This window comes from Rissa tridactyla, chromosome 3 (genome assembly GCF_028500815.1).
Source record: "Rissa tridactyla isolate bRisTri1 chromosome 3, bRisTri1.patW.cur.20221130, whole genome shotgun sequence".
Lineage (NCBI taxonomy): Eukaryota > Metazoa > Chordata > Aves > Charadriiformes > Laridae > Rissa > Rissa tridactyla.
In genome coordinates this window covers 126365940-126382758 of record NC_071468.1, presented here as the reverse complement: position 1 = coordinate 126382758, position 16819 = coordinate 126365940, and the positions used below count along the sequence as shown (strand labels likewise).

Here is a 16819-nt window from a genome sequence, read left to right as displayed (position 1 = left end):
TGGGCAACCTGGGCCAGGGGCTCACCCCCCTCACACCAAAGGATTTCTTCCCAATATCTCATCTCAATCTCCCCTCTTCCAGTGTAAAACCCTTCCCCCTCGTCCCACGGCTCCCCTCCCTGCTCCAGAGTCCCTCCCCAGCTTTCCTGGAGCCCCTTGAGGGACTGGCAGGGGCTGGAAGGTCTCCGCGGAGCCTTCTCTTCTCCAGGCTGAACCCCCCCAGCTCTCTCAGCCTGTCCTCCCAGCAGAGGGGCTCCAGCCCTCCCAGCATCTCCGGGGCCTCCTCTGGCCCCGCTCCAACAGCTCCGTGTCTCTCCTGTGCCGAGGCCCCAGCGCTGGAGGCAGCACTGCAGGGGGGTCTCCCCCGAGCGCAGCAGAGGGGCAGAATCCCCCCCTCGCCCTGCTGCCCACGCTGCTGGGGATGCAGCCCAGGCTGCGGGGGGGTTCTGGGCTGCCAGCGCACGGTGCCGGCTCATGGCCGGTTTCTCCCGCCCCGGCACCCCCAAGTCCTTCTCCTCAGGGCTGCTCTCCATCCCCCAAACTTGTCCTTTTTTTCAAGGAGGATAACACAGGCATTTGGGAAGAGGAAGAGCACAGACACAAGGGCCTTTCAGGCTCACACATCTCCCTTTCCTGCTTGGGCACTTTCAGGAAAAAACCATCTGTGGTGAAGAGCGAACCCAGGAGAGCTTTAGCATCATCAAAGAGAAGTGAGGGTGAAACCTTCATAAATGGATAATAAAACAGTGGAAATAAGGCATCTGTTTCCATCTGCCACCTCAGGTTGTGTTAGGGAGGCTGGATTGCTGCCCTCCTGCCAGCGGGAAAGACCATTATGCTCATTCATAAGTGCATGAGAGTGAAGAAACCTGTGTGCCGTTTCTCGTTAGGTTCATAATTACCTCCTGGTGGCACAGCCCGGAGGGGGGGGTGTTGCAGCAGGGAGGGAGGAGGTGATGGGGCAGGCAGCAGTGTCCTCAGCAGTGTCCAGTAGAGCGCCCCATTGTCAGGGACTCAGGGAGAAGGTGGGGTTCTGGTAACATCAGGAGGAGAAGATGCAGCCTTGGCCAACCTGGCCCACTTAGCGCCAACGGGAGCTTGGGGCCGTGCAAGAGCTGAGGAGGTGAGACCACACAGGAGCCAGAGATGGGTCCTGGCTCTCTGATACTGCCAAACCTGCAGGTTTCGCTCTCTGGCTGCTCTTCCTCGGCCGAGCCAGCCAGGCTGCTGCTGCTGCTTCTGCAACCCCTCTCAACCTTCTGCCTTCGCTCCTGCTGAAAAACATGGAGTTTAGAGGCAATGAAGGTTCCTCTGGGGTTTATCCTGGCTGCTTAGAGGACCTTTCATAGGTTTGTGACATGGTTTAACTTCGCTTGGCCTCTGAGGTGCTTGACTCTCTCTGCTGTGTAGTCAACGTGCAGGTCCATGAATGTCAACCCGAGTGCAGCTCTGACCCTTATCGTTGGGCAGCTCTGGTGGGGCACAACAGCCAGGTGAAGCCCCTCGGTCCAATACTGCCCATCTTTTCTGGGCATCCAGCAGAAGATGTCCTCACCTTCATCTCCCCCAGCTCCGCTTCTCCAATTCACCTGATTTGAGAGCAAGAAAACGACACCAGGAGGTCTCATTTCCAGGAGGTCTCATTTCCAGGAGGCACCTTCAGCACAACCCACATTGCCCTAAAAGCACAAGTGCCACAGAAAACACCTTCTACATCATGTAGTCAATTTAAAACCTCTTATTCAATACCAGAGAGTAGATAATGAAGTAAAAGAAGTCCAGCGTAAGGCGTGTTGACTGAAGATATTCCTTACAAGAGGCAGTGGGACAGCTCACTTGGAGCAGCAACGTGTGGTAGGTGAGTGATGCTGGGTGGCCACCGTGAGAACACCCGCCTGAAGGACCTGATGAGGATTGTGGACTTCTTTTTTCCCCACTCTTATTTTACATGAAACCCCAGACATGATTTAACCGTTCCTACTGTAAAAGCACGGGAGGAGGGCTCCTGGGGAGTGGTAACCCCTAGTTTTAACTCCCAGGCTTAAACAAAGAGCCACAGCAAAGCAAGAAAGAAGAACTTGAGAGAGAAGATGAGGTAGATGTGGGTCTTTAATGAGGTGCATTAAATCTGGGCTGCCGGACATAAGCATCCTCCCAGGAGGCCACAGCCCAGCAGAGTTTGGCTGCTCTTGGCTGGAGATCTCCAGAGCTCAATGCTCTGCTGGATGGTGGGAGCTCCACGCTTGCACCCCGGCTGGTTTATCCACCCAGTTCCACCCGTAAATGGGATAATGGAGATGAGCAGGAGCAGCACAGGAACCCAGCTGCAGCGAAGTCATGAGCTCAACATGAGCCGTCAGTGTGTGCTGGCAGCCCAGAAAGCCAATCGTACCTGCATCAGGGCTGCATCAGGAGAAGCGTGGCCAGCAGGTCGAGGGAGGTGATTCTCCCCCTCCACTCCACTCTCGTGAGACCCCACCTGGAGCACTGCGTCCAGTTCTGGAGCCCCTACTACAAGAGAGATACGGACGTGCTGGAACGTGTCCAGAGAAGGGCCACGAGGACAATCAGAGGGCTGGAGCACCTCTCCTATGGGGACAGACTGAGAGAGTTGGGGTTGTTCAGTCTGGAGAAAAGAAGGCGCCGAGGAGACCTTCGAGTGGCCTACCAGTATCTTAAGGGGGCCTCCAAGAAAGCTGGGGAGGGACTTTTTAGGATGTCGGGTAATGGTGGGACTAGAGGGAACAGATTAAAACTAGAGATGGGTCGATTCAGCCTGGACGTTAGGAAGAAGTTCTTCACCATGAGGGTGGGGAGACATGGGAACAGGTTGCCCAGAGAGGGGGTGGAAGCCCCATCCCTGGAAGATTTTAAGGCCAGGCTGGACGGGGCTCTGAGCAACCTGCTGTAGTGGGAGGTGTCCCTTCCCACGGCAGGGGGCTTGGAACTGGATGATCTTTAAGGTCCCTTCCAACCCTAACGATTCTATGATTCTATGAAGTCAAGGCAACACAAGGGCTGTCAAAGTACGGGGCGACAAAAATGTTCTCTCCGGTTCGAGCGCTGAGGAGGCCTGCCTGCGATCAACAGCGCAAGAGGAGAAAATGCCCGCTATAAACATCAATTTCGGTTTTTTTGCAACATCTCTGCAATTTTCACGTCGCTGCCTGTGAATAAAATCCCCCACCCACCTCTGAATCACTGCCGACTGCTCGGATTTACTATGGTTTTACACCAGAGGCGAGGGGGAAAGGGCTGTTTGCCGCGGCAGGATCAGGCCTCAACCAGTCCCTCCGCGAACGCCTCCCACGGCACCAGTATCCCATTAAAATAAACGCCGTTGCAGAAGCTGAAGCGACAGTCTCATGGCGATGCTGCAGAACGTTACGTCCAAAATTAATGAAATTGTCTCTTGTTAACTCCTTTTCTCTATTTTATTTTTTTTTTCCGCAGCTCTTTTCTTCCCACGCTTGGAAAAATCATATCAGCCTCCCCATTTGTCAAATCCTTTATATTAATTGCAGAAAGTTGCTGTGTTTTTCTTTTCCCACTTTTTTTTTTTTTGGTGTCGCCTGAGAGCTGGGCAAAGGCATCGCCCTCAGGGACCAATTTTGTCCCCTCCCATCAGCAGGAATCTCTGGGACAGGCTCCAGGGATGTTGGAGTGCCGATGGGATGTGACCCCGCCGTGGCCGTACACCCAGTGGTGTGTTTGCCCCTGCTCGGTCGCTCTTCTCGTGCCACCCGGGCGGTGTGACATCCCCAGGGCATGGAGAGGGCACTTCTCCTTCTCCTGCCAAGTGACGCACCCGCAAGAAACGTGGGCTTTGGGGACGGTGAGCTCTGGGGACAGCAGGATTTGGGGACAGTGTGCTTTGGGGACAGCAGGCTCTGGGGACAGTATGCTTTGGGGACAGCAGGATTTGGGGACAGTGTGCTTTGGGGACAGCAGGCTCTGGGGACAGTATGCTTTGGCAACAGCAGGATTTGGGGACCACGAGCTTTGGGGACAGCATTCTTTGGGGACAGCGTGCTTTGGGGATAGCAGGTTTTGGGGACAACGTGCTTTGGGGACAATGTGCTTTGGGGCAGCATGCTTTGGGGACAATAAGCTTTGGGGATAGCAGGCTTTGGGGACAATGAGCTTTGGGGACAGTGAGCACTGGGGAGAGCGTGCTTTGGGGACAATGAGCTTTGGGGACAGTGAGCACTGGGGAGAGCGTGCTTTGGGGAAAATGAGCTTTGGGGACAGTGAGCACTGGGGAGAGTGTGCTTTGGGGACAATGAGCTTTGGGGACAGTGAGCACTGGGGAGAGCGTGCTTTGGGGACAATGAGCTTTGGGGACAGTGAGCACTGGGGAGAGCGTGCTTTGGGGACAATGAGCTTTGGGGACAGTGAGCACTGGGGAGAGTGTGCTTTGGGGACAATGAGCTTTGGGGACAGTGAGCACTGGGGAGAGTGTGCTTTGGGGACAATGAGCTTTGGGGACAGTGAGCACTGGGGAGAGCGTGCTTTGGGGAAAATGAGCTTTGGGGACAGCATGCTTTGGGGACAATGAGCTTTGGGCACAACAGGCTTTGGGGACAGTGTACTTTGTTACTAAGAAGTTTGGGGACAGTGTGCTTTGGGGACAGCGTGCTTTGGGTACGGCAGGTTCCAGAGCCTCCTTGCCCTGAGGGACGGCGATGTGCATTTCTTCATTTTCCGTCATAATCCCCTTTTTTGGCCCTGCTCTTCCTTGTGCAGCCGCTGCCCCTTTGCCCCAACAGCCAGGACTGAGCCACGGCCTCGGAGGGGGAGTAACGAGGAGCCCCCCCACCATGGAGGGCAAACACCCAAACCAAAGCACCTTTCTGGAGCTTCTCCTGCCCTTTCCCTGGGGAGATGCCAAGCGCTGTACCGACGTCACTCGCACCGCAGCTCCCTGGAGAGCGGTCACGCCAATTTAGCCCCGCGCAGAGGGAACTGAAGCCCCCGTTGATGAACTGCCCATTGATGGAGCAGGGCTGGCTCCTGGCGGTGCGTGGGGAGCATCCAAGAGATTTACTCATGACTACTCAAACTGGGGAGAAGGAACGAGTGGAAAAAGGGCTGCGACCAACCCTTGTCCCCTGCCGTCTCTCATCGCTCCGCTCACAGAGTCCGTCTTTCAGACCCCAGCTCTTCCCGACCTTGACTCCGCCACTGCAAGTCTCCCTCCATCTGCCGTCGTCCTCCCTGCAGCCCCGTCGCTTTAATTTTGAAGAATTTTGGCCAGTCTCCTTCATTTTAAAGAACTTCGGGGAAGCAGCTCCCAGGAGTGGGGCCTCGTGGCATCATCTGCCATTTCGAGAGCTGCAGCGGGCGGCTCCGCACGCGTGTGTCGGTCTCTGGCAAAAAGGGGGAAAATGCTGCGGAGGCAGGTTTTGTAGATAAGCAAAAGGGTGAGCAAGTGAAAGGGCTTGCTAAGAAAGGGGGAATGGCAAATCCGAGGCGAACCAGTGAACATTCCTGTGTAAATCAGTGCTTGGACGGTGTCCGCGTGAGATTTTCTGAGCTGAGTGTCCTCCCCGGGTTCAGCCATGCAGGGGAGAGGCGAGAGCTCGGCATCCTTGGTAACAGCGGGTCCGTGTGTCACAGAATCGCAGAGTCATTTAGGTTGGAAAAGACCTTTCAGATCATCGAGTCCAACCATCAACCCAACCCTGCCAAGGCCACCACTACCCCATGGCCCTCAGCACCACGTCTGCCCGGCTTTTCAACCCCTCCAGGGATGGCGACTCCACCACTGCCCTGGGCAGCCTCTTCCAATGCTTCACAACCCTTTCCAGGAGGAAATTGTTCCCAATATCCATCCTAAACCTCCCCTGGCACAACTTGAGGCCGTTTCCTCTTGTGCCATGGCCTGTTCCTTGGGAGAAGAGCCCGACCCCCCCTGGCTACCCCCTCCTTTCAGGGAGCTGTAGAGAGCGAGAAGGTCTCCCCTCAGCCCCCTCTTCTCCAGGCTGAACACCCCCAGCTCCCTCAGCCGCTCCTCACCAGACTTGTGCTCCAGACCCCTCACCAGCTCCGTTGCCCTTCTCTGGACACGCTCCAGCCCCTCAAGGTCTTTCTTGGCGTGAGGGGCCCCAAACTGGACACAGCCCTTGAGATGTGGCTACCAATGCGGCTCCTCAGGCCGGGATGAGCAGGGTGGCACCTGGGGCTCCACATCATCTCCCCAGGCCATGCTGCAGGGCACAAACACCCTGGGGCTTGGAACTGGGTGGCATCTCCTCGAAAGGTCTGGGACCCTCCCAGCACATCCTCAGCACCTTTGTCTGCTCTCCCTGGAGAAAGCCTTGAACGCAGCCGGTCCCACCTTTGGCTCTCCAAGAACTTTCCTCCTTGAGCTGTCTCTCCCTCCACCACAGCCCTTCTCCTCTCTCTCAGCAGCTTCTTCACCCCCTTCAAGTCTCCCACCGGCTCCCTTCTCCTCCGGCTGCACCAGCAGCCCCTGTCCCCTGCCCTGGCTGCCCTGTCCCCAGCCGGAGGAGGGCCAGTCCCCTTTCCCAGCCAAAAAATCAGCAGTTTTCAAAGAAAGCAGCTTTCCTCATCTCTCCGCCCCGCAGAGAGGAGCCAGCCGTGAGGACGGGTGGTGGGTTTCTGCTATGGGTCTGCCGTGCCCATAGCAAACTCCCGGTGATGGATCCCAGCCCTCCCAGTGTCTCCCCAGTCCCGTGGTGGCTGACTCCACATCTCGCTGGGAACGAGAGAGGACGGTGGCAGGAGCTTGGCCACTGGGGCACGGGGATGGGGATGCATGGCTCGACCCGGGAACGGCCCGTGGACTCCCCAGCAGATCCGTCCTCCAGGAAAGTGATGATTTTGGAAATGCTGAGACTGGAGGCTGAGCAACCCAGTGAGACCAACACACGCCTCTGCCGCGTGACCCAACTGGGAGAGAAGGCGGCTGGGAGACCTTCTCCAGAGCTGGCACTGCAATGTCCGAGCGTGAGGAAGGTGCTTAAAGCCTCTGCGTTTCTATTTTCTTTCATTTTCTTTTTCTTTTCTTCTTTTTCCCCTTTTTTTTTTTTTTTTTTTTAATTTGAAATATCTCAGAGCCGAGGTGCAAACCAAGAAGACCCTCTCCAATTCCCACGCCTCCCAGTGGCCCCTGCAAGCGAAGATCATTTTACACGGATTATTTTAATACAATGTGCGGATCTCTGTGTGCAATAATATTTTTTTTTAACATTGGTTCTCGGGAAGACCCTTCCCAAAGGCTTTCCAGGACAGGTCCCTGGTTGCCCTCCTCGGGCAGGAACGGCACCTACTATTCCCCCTAGACATAGAGCTGGGAAAAAAAAATCCCCAAAAGCCTAAAAAATGTGAATCTGGGGATGTTTGTGGAGGGCGGGGGGTGTGGGGGGTGTTGGGGAGGGGCGCAGGCTGTGGAGCCAGGGCGGGCGCAGTGGTGAGGGATGGATGGGTGGATGCGCTGGGTGCAGGGGATGTTCAAGAGAAGGTGTTGGGGTGCTGGGGATCTCAGGGTGCTGGGGGTTCTGTGGGGTGTTCCCGGGCTCCCGTGGTTGCCCGGTGATGGTGTTTGTGACCCAGCTGGGCCCAGCAGAACCAAACAGGACGGATCCAGGGGAACCGCAGTGCAGGGACCCTCCACAGCCCGGACACGACTGGCAGCAGGTATGGGCTGAGGACAACCAGACCGGCACCCTGGGGACCCTCACCCTGCCCCATGGGCCCTGCGCCCATCATGGGTCCTGCACCCTTCATGGATCCTGCACCCCATCCCAAAAACCCTGCCCCCTTCATGGATCCCGCACCCTGCTCTGTGGGCCCTGCAACCTTCATGGATCCTGCACCCTGCACCCTTCATGGATCCTGCACCCTGACCCATGGATCCTGCACTCTTCGTGGATCCTGAACCTTGTCCCAAACACCCTGCACCCTTCATGAATCCTGCACCCCATCCCAAAAACCCTGCACCCATCATGGGTCCTGCACCCCTCATGGATCCTACACCTTATCCCAAAAACCTTGCACCCTTCATGGATCCTGCACCCTGCCCTATGGACCCTGCACCCATCATGAGTCCTGCGCCCTGCCCCATGGACCTTGCATGTCATCCCAAAAACCCTGCACCCTTCATGGATCCTGCACCCTGTCCCATGGACCCTGAACTCTTAATGGATCCTGCACCCCTCATGGATCCTGCACCTTGCCCCATGGGTCTTGCACCCTGTCCCATGGACCCTGTACCCTTCATGGGTCCTGCACCCTGCCCCAAGGACCCTGCACTCTTCGTGGATCCTGAACCTTGCCCCAAACATCCTGCACCCCTCAGGGATCCTACACCTTATCCCAAAAACCCTGCACCCTTCATGGATCCCCCACCCTGTCCCATGGACCCTGCACTCTTCATGGATCCTGAACCTTGCCCCAAACACCCTGCACCCTTCATGGATCCTGGACCCTTCATGGATCCTGCACCCTGCCCCATGGACCTTGAACCCTTAATGGATCCTGCACCCCTCATGGATCCTGCACCCTGCCCCATGGGTCTTGCACGCTGTCCCATGGACCCTGCACCCTTCATGGACCCCGCACCCTGCCCCCTGCCCCCTGCACTCTTCGTGGATCCTGAACCTTGCCCCAAACACCCTGCACCCTTCGTGGATCCTGGACCCTGCCCTGTGGACCCTGCACCCATCCTCTCATCTGCATTTAACACGCGCTGTAGGAGCCGGGTGCTGCAGAGACTCCATCTCCCGACTGCTCTGCCCTTCCAGCCCCCACGTCTTCGTGTTTCCTCGGGCTGTTTTACACGGGTCAGGGGTTGTCCTTTTTATCGGTGGTTGTAGAGGGTGGATTTCCTCCCTGCCTCGTGCATATCGCAGGAGGGCAGTGAATAATGCACGCAGCCTTTGAGAGAGGCAGAGGTCTCCCGTGCACCCTGCTAATGCGCCCCCTGGTCCTGGGAGGATTTCGGGGGCTTTTCCTCTCCCTGATAGACCCCAAATGTGTCTCTTGCCCAAATGAGCTGCACCAATTTTTGCCCCATCTCCCCCCTGCCCCAGCCCCTTCCCATCGTCACCTATGTTCTCCCCCTCTTGTTTTCTTTCACGTCTCCTTTTGTTTTGTGTAAGCAAAGACTCGTGCTGCAGCCAGTGCTGGTCCAAACTGCCAGGGGATGCCCTTGCCCCGGGCAGCCCTTGCCCTGGGTGGGAATGCCCGTTCCTGGCAGATTTCCCCTGATATAAAGCCAGCCCGGGGGCCAGGAGGCTCCTCGCTGGTGGGGTTACGTGCGTGGCTGGCGTCCATCCCTCTCCCTGCTGCTCTCCGAGCTGCTGGAGTCCAGGTCTCCCTTCCAGGCAGAGCTGTATTTGTAGGAGCTCTCAAAAGACCAGAGGAAAAATTATATATACATATATATTTTTAATTATTGAATTTTTAAATATATGTATATATGTATGTGTGTATATATGTATGTGTGTATATATATATAATTTTTCCTCCGGTCTTTTGAGAGCATCATTTTCAGCACTGGTTGACACCCCACTCCCAGTTCAGATCTCACCACTTTAACCCCAAAGTGGGTTTGCTGCCCAGTCTCTCGTTTCTCCTCTTCTTCAGCTGCTCTGGCAACTCGGCAAAACGGCAGCCAGGCTGCGGAGACAACGGCCCCAATGCCAGGACATCCGGGTGATGGGCTCCTCTCCCCCTGCCCGGGGCTACAGGCTGGCTTTGGCTCTGTGGGGGCTCGCGGGCTTAAATCACGTCCCCAGTTTTTGGCACTTGGACAAGTTCACACAAATATTCCTCCAGCACTGTGGAGCGTGGCGAGCAACAGGCTACTTACATATCGGATGTCTCTATTGACCACTTTGCTTTGGATTTGTGGCCAGTTGATACTGGTAGAGGTGAACAGCATTGCAGGGCAATGTCATCAGCTGCACGTAGAATCACAGACTGGTTTGGGTGGGAAGGGACCTTAAAGGCCACCCAGTGCCACCCCCTGCCCTGGGCAGGGACACCTCCCACCAGCCCAGGTTGCTCCAAGCCCCGGCCAACCTGGCCTTGAACCCCTCCAGGGATGGGGCAGCCACAGCTGCTCTGGGCACCCTGGGCCAGGGGCTCACCCCCCTCACACCAAAGAATTTCTTCCTCAGATCTCAGCTAAATCTCCCCTCTTCCAGTGTAAAACCAAGGTGTTCAAGGCCAGGTTGGCCGGGGCTTGGAGCAACCTGGGCTGGTGGGAGGTGTCCCTGCCCAGGGCAGGGGGTGCCACTGGGTGGCCTTTAAGATCCCTTCCCACCCAAACCAGTCTGTGTTTCTATGAAAACCACCATTTGCTTTCAGAAACACCTGTGGGAACGCCACCATGAGATACTCCCAGGGTCCCCAGACAGTGGCAGCGTGCCAAGCAGAGGACAAGGAGCTGTACCCACACGTCCCACTGCGCACCCCCTTCAACCTGGATGGCAGCCGATCCCAGCAGCTGAGCAGGTTCTACCAGGTGAGGACACGACGGGTACCGTGGAGGGGAGCCAAGGTGGCCACAGGTCCTGCTGGCTACGGGGGGCTGGAGACAGATGTCCCCTCCTCTGCTCTCTGCCCAAAACCATGCGGGCAGGGATGGCACCTCAGCTGTCAGATCTGACTTGAGGCAGCTTGTGTGTCTAGAGAACAGGTCTAGAGGAGCGGCTGAGGGAGCTGGGGGTGTTCAGCCTGGAGAAGAGGGGGCTGAGGGGAGACCTTCTGGCTCTCTACAGCTCCCTGAAAGGAGGGGGTAGCCAGGGGGGGTCGGGCTCTTCTCCCAAGGAACAGGCCCTGGCACAAGAGGAAACGGCCTCAAGTTGCGCCAGGGGAGGTTTAGGATGGATATTGGGAACAATTTCCTCCTGGAAAGGGTTGTGAAGCATTGGAAGAGGCTGCCCAGGGCAGTGGTGGAGTCGCCATCCCTGGAGGGATTGAAAAGCCGGGCAGACGTGGTGCTGAGGGCCATGGGGTAGTGGTGGCCTTGGCAGTGCTGGGTTAACAGTTGGACTCGATGATCTGAAAGGCCCCTTCCAACCTGGGCAATCCTATGATTCTATGATTATTAAATTGCCTGTTAGTGCAGCATCCCGAGTGTGTGAGGCCGCGCACGGCTGTGGCCGTCATTTCTGCACTTTATAGCGGGGAGGGGATGGCCATGTGCTTGCAATGGCAACCCCTGCAAAATCCTGCTGCCAACAAGACTTGGAGTGCTGAACTCAGGCTGAAACACCGGCATGCTTGTCTTTATCTGCAGCTGACCCAGCAGCACCGTGAGTTTTACCGGGACAAGAGCGGGACGATGCAGATCGTTCCTTACTTTGTGCTGCCTGCGAAGGAAAAGGAGAGACATCCTCATCCGCTCGACCTGTGAGTACCGATGCCCCTAGGACGTGGTGATCAACCTGTGAGTATCAATGTCCCTAGGACATGGTAGTTGACCTGTGAGCACTGATGTCCCTAGGATGTGGTGGTCAACCAGTGACTACCGATGTCCCTAGGACATGGTTGTTGACCTGTGACTACCGATGTCCCTAGGATGTGGTGGTCAACCTGTGAGTGAGTATCAATGTCCCTAGGACGTTGTGGTCAACCTGTGAGTAGCGATGTCCCTAGGACATGGTGGCACCCAATTCCCAAGGGCTTAGGGCTGGTGGGATGAAACCAGAGAGCTGTGGGGGAAAGCCAGCCCCACATCCAATCCGGGAGGGGAGCCATGGGACGAGGGGATGTTAAACTGAAAGAGGGGAGATTGAGATGAGCTATTGGGAAGAAATTCTTTGGTGTGAGGGGGGTGAGCCCCTGGCCCAGGCTGCCCAGAGAAGCTGTGGCTGCCCCATCCCTGGAGGGGTTCAAGGCCAGGTTGGCCGGGGCTTGGAGCAACCTGGGCTGGTGGGAGGTGTCCCTGCCCAGGGCAGGGGGTGCAATGAGATCTTTAAGGTCCCTTCCCACCCAAATCATTCTATGATTCTAAAACCAATTGAGACCATCTACCTTCAGAGCCATGGGTTGTGCATTACCGGCTGGTGTGCTCTGTGGCACAGCCTGGCACGGTGTCCCACGGCCCCTCTGGATGGAAACCCATGGCACTGGCAGCCCCCAGCACCCTGCTCAGCCCTCCAAGGACCAGAGGAGCCATCACAGGGGTGTATTGCTGTCAACCAACTCTGGTAAAAGCTGGCATCCAAAATTCCCTCTTGCCTTGAGCTCTGAGCACAACACCGGCCTCCTGGGGTGATGCCGCTGGACCTGAAATGGGCTGAAAATGCGCCTACGGCGCTGCCAGCTCGGGGCTGGGAGCTGCGGTGGGAGGCAGCTGGAGCCACCGCCAGGAGAAATACGTGGGTGCCCTCTAGTGCTGTATTCCTGCGACTCAACAGGAGCGTAAAATCCAGGAAAAAAAAAGCCCCCAGTCGTCTTCAGAGGCCTTCAGATAAAGTATCCTCAGATATTTTCATTATATCCTTGTGCCCATTGCTGCTTCTATTGCTGTGCACATCGAAATTCAAGGTGCAACCTCCAGCCTCCTACATCTCTACGTCCCCTAGATCCTCTCTTCTCTGCTACCTGCCCTTAGACAGACAATAATAAGATCCACCTTTGCCTTCTCCTCTCTCAAGGCTGAACAGCCCAGCTCTGCCTCTCCTTCCACGTAGAATCATCAAATCACAGAATGGTTTGGGTCGAAGGGACCTTTAAAGGCCACCCAGTGCCACCCCCTGCCCTGGGCAGGGACACCTCCCACCAGCCCAGGTTGCTCCAAGCCCCGGCCAACCTGGCCTTGAACCCCTCCAGGGATGGGGCAGCCACAGCTGCTCTGGGCAACCTGGGCCAGGGGCTCACCCCCCTCACACCAAAGAATTTCTTCCCAATAGCTCATCTCAATCTCCCCTCTTCCAGTGTAAAACCCTTCCCCCTCGTCCCACGGCTCCCCTCCCTGCTCCAGAGTCCCTCCCCAGCTTTCCTGGAGCCCCTTGAGGGACTGGCAGGGGCTGGAAGGTCTCCGCGGAGCCTTCTCTTCTCCAGGCTGAACCCCCCCAGCTCTCTCAGCCTGTCCTCCCAGCAGAGGGGCTCCAGCCCTCCCAGCATCTCCGGGGCCTCCTCTGGCCCCGCTCCAACAGCTCCGTGTCTCTCCTGTGCCGAGGCCCCAGCGCTGGAGGCAGCGCTGCAGGGAGGTCTATATCATGGGCTCCAGCCCATCTCAGTGGCCCTTGCTGCGGTACGTCCATGTCTTCCTCGCATGGGGGAGCCTCGGACCAGCCACAGCACTGGAGGCACCAACCAGAGAATCTGGATGCTGCTTCTGCCCCATGGATGCTCTCACAGCCCTGGAGGTGGCTGGACCCTCCTTGCTGTGAGATGGGAAGTCACAGGGATGCTGTGAGCTATGGCCAGCCCTGGAAATCCATGAATATGCAAAGTTTTGTGTGTGGAGCTCAGAGAAGCTGCTTAAATTAGAGGTTAATTGATGGGCAAGGAGCATTTCATCGTGGCTGTGTGCTGTGGCTGTCTCCCGCTTTCTTATCAGCCCTTGGCTGCCCATGAGAAACGAGGAGTGGGGGAGGCTGTCCTTCACCCAGGCCAGGTCTCATGGCAAGGGGGAGAAATGCGTGGGACGAGGAGGATAGATGGAAGTGGATGGAGCAAACCAGATGCTGTCGGGGCCATGAGCACATCCCCCTTCCAGGAGTTTAGCTGGCAGAGGCCAAGGTCAGCCCTGGCTGATAAGAGCTGTTGTGAGCAAAGCTGGCGGTGATGGCTGGCACCTCCCTTCCTTTGGGATTTGTTTTCAAGCTGCAGATTTACCACCAGCCCCCGCCTTTCCAGCTGTGCCACAGCTGGCTCTGCACCCAGGCAGAGCACTTGGGCATCCTCCACTTCAACCTGGACCTGGATTTGGGCTTGACCTCAGACCTGCCTCGCTGTTGGGTGGCCCTTGGGCTGTGCCTGACCCTGACCGCCGTCTCCAGACCTGATCCTCACCCTGGCTTGCTGCTATGCGCCCCTGCTCCTTGTTGCTGAGGACCTCGCTGCTCCCTGACCCGTCCCCACAGAAGTGATTTGGCTTCGTCCAGCTCCCGGAGGGTCAGGCAATGTGTCCCCAAAGGGGCACAAGGAGTGGTGGCCTTGAAAGCAATCTCTACCATCCCTCTGTACCTTCAAGCACTTTCCCATCCCCAGGGTCCTTCCTCGCTCAGGTGTGTGACTGAACCCACCCGGGAAATGCCGATACGCAGAGCTGCTTCTACATCGTTTGTGGCCTGGGCATCATGAGTGCTCGCAAACAGGAGAGTGCCTCTTGGCCTTGCAACATCAGCTCTGGACGTGACACGGACAAAAATCTCCCAATTCCGTCTGTCTTTCCTTGCACTTGGCAGAGAGTTACGCCTGTGCCTGCGCAATCCCTGCGGGCAAGGCTGTGGGTGCCCGTGTGGGGCTCAGGAGCAGGCAGAGCCAGCGGGAATCACAGAACCATAGAATTGCCCGGGTTGGAAGGGACCTTTCAGATCATCGAGTCCAACCATCAACCCAACACTGCCAAGGCCACCACTACCCCATGTCCCTCAGCATCACGTCTGCCCGGCTTTTCAATCCCTCCAGGGATGGCGACTCCACCACTGCCCTGGGCAGCCTCTTCCAATGCTTCACAACCCTTTCCAGGAGGAAATTGTTCCCAATATCCATCCTAAACCTCCCCTGGCGCAGCTTGAGGCCGTTTCCTCTTGTGCCATGGCCTGTTCCTTGGGAGAAGAGCCCGACCCCCCCTGGCTACCCCCTCCTTTCAGGGAGCTGTAGAGAGCCAGAAGGTCTCCCCTCAGCCCCCTCTTCTCCAGGCTGAACACCCCCAGCTCCCTCAGCCGCTCCTCACCAGACTTGTGCTCCAGACCCCTCACCAGCTCCGTTGCCCTTCTCTGGACACGCTCCAGCCCCTCAAGGTCTTTCTTGGCGTGATGGGCCCAAACCTGGACACAGCCCTCGAGGAGGGGCCTCCCCAGTGCCCAGTCCAGGGGGATGGTCACTGCCCCACTCCTGCTGGCCCCACTAGTGCTGACACAGGCCAGGATGCTGGTGGCCTCCTTGGCCACCTGGGCACACTGCTGGCTCATATTCAGCCGCTGTCGACCAACACCCCCAGGTCCTTTTCCGCTGGGCAGCTCTCCAGCCACTCTGCCCCAGCCTGGAGCGTCCCTGGGGTTGGTGTGACCCAAGGGCAGGACCCGGCACTTGGCCTTGTTGAACCTCACACCATTGGCCTCGGCCCATGGAGCTGGGAATTGGGAGCCCTGGGGTTGCATCAGCCCAGTGCCAGGTCAGATTGAACATGTCCTTTTGGGTGGACAACACTGCAAGCTCTGCAGCTTCTGATGCTCTGCTGGTGTGAAGGGTGACAGGGTGCCCTTGGAGGACACCCCTATGGCTGAGCCCTGCCTGCAGCCCTCGATGCCCTGCCTGCACCCCTGGAACTCCTGCCCACAGCTCCGTACCTGCTGCCTGCACCTCTGTAACCCTCCGCGGTGCTCTGCTCCTCCCCAGCCCACCGCTCAGCGCGAAGACCCGCTGGCGTTTGCTGCGAGTGTCACCGATGAACCTGCGGACCTACCAGACCTTCCCCTCGGGGAAGAGGGTCACGTCCCGGGAGAGAGCCATCCGAGACAGCTTTTTTGAGTGCCGAGCCTAAGCGACGGCATCCACCCTGGCCTCGGTGGAAACCTGTTTTTTCCATCCGGGAGAGGAACAACGGGAAAATAAAGGCAAAGGAGCTGCCTGCAGCCTCAGGCTCTGTGTGCCATGGGGACCTGCCTGCGTGTGGCAGGGATGCTCTTTGTCCATGGCGTCCAAGGAGAGGGGACAGCTGCCCACCAGGCAGCTTCTCCTGCCATGGGGCAGGGTCACCCAGGACCCTCTCACCTGGGCTGGGGGGGCTACTGAAGCAATGCGATGGCAGGGAAGAGCACACGGACTTCAGTGTAGTCACCAGTGACCTCAGATGGGGTGATGAGGGACTCTGGAGCAGGGAGTGGAGTGATAGGACGAAGGGCAACGGTTTTACACTGGAGGAGGGGAGATTGAGATGAGATATTGGGAAGAAATTCTTTGATGTGAGGGGGATGAGCCCCTGGCCCAGGTTGCCCAGAGAAGCTGTGGCTGCCCCATCCCTGGAGGGGTTCAAGGCCAGGTTGGCCGGGGCTTGGAGCAACCTGGGCTGGTGGGAGGTGTCCCTGCCCGGGGCAGGGGGTGGCACTGGGTGGGCTTTGAAGGTCCTTTCCCACCGAAACCATTCTGGGATTCGATGAGCCTGTGGATGGCATGAAATTACCCAGGGTAACCAAGACAAGGCTGCAGGAGGGTGTCTGAAGAAGGTGCTGCTGAATCACCCATGGGTTCCCAGCCCAGCAGTACCACCCAGCAGCCAGACCACGGGTTTGCAGCAGGTGGGTGGCTGGCAGTGGTCAAAAAAGCAAATCAGCCTGTGGGAATAATTAGGAAAAGAGTGGAGAGGAGAGCAGGCAAAACTGGGAGTCAGTGGGGGGTTTGCCCTCCTTGCTGCCCATGCATGGCGTGGCCGTCCTGCCTCCAGGAGATGCTGGAGCAGGAGACGGGGAGATGCTGGAGACAGGAGAGGGTTCAGAGAAGGTCATCAGAGCATTTAGAGGTCCACATGGCGTCCCTGCAAGAAACAGCCTTGCAAGACAAAGCCCATCATCCTGGGAGAGGACAGGGTGGCCAAAGCAGAGGGTTGGTTGCCCACTGCCTCATCCCACACGAGAGCAGGACAGGACCGCGGGAGGTTACCACATGTCAG

General features: G+C 57.4%; 1 protein-coding gene across 1 annotated transcript; it reads left to right on the top strand.

Annotated features, from left to right (window-relative positions):
• Positions 1-10360: 10360 nt before the first annotated feature.
• FAM166C (family with sequence similarity 166 member C) lies at positions 10361-15694 on the top strand. The gene is made up of 3 exons (XM_054196501.1): positions 10361-10495; positions 11273-11385; positions 15550-15694. The coding sequence occupies exons 1-3, from the start codon at positions 10361-10363 to the stop codon at positions 15692-15694; spliced, it is 393 nt and encodes a 130-aa protein (XP_054052476.1).
• The last annotated feature ends 1125 nt before the right edge of the window (positions 15695-16819 follow it).

Bases quoted from the DNA above. Each gene is read 5' to 3' on its own strand.
- FAM166C (XM_054196501.1), top strand. From the start codon at position 10,361: ATGAGATACTCCCAGGGTCCCCAGACAGTGGCAGCGTGCCAAGCAGAG. The intron at 10,496-11,272 runs GTGAGGACACGA...CTTTATCTGCAG, and splicing joins AGCTGAGCAGGTTCTACCAG to CTGACCCAGCAGCACCGTGA. The intron at 11,386-15,549 runs GTGAGTACCGAT...GCTCCTCCCCAG, and splicing joins CATCCTCATCCGCTCGACCT to CCCACCGCTCAGCGCGAAGA.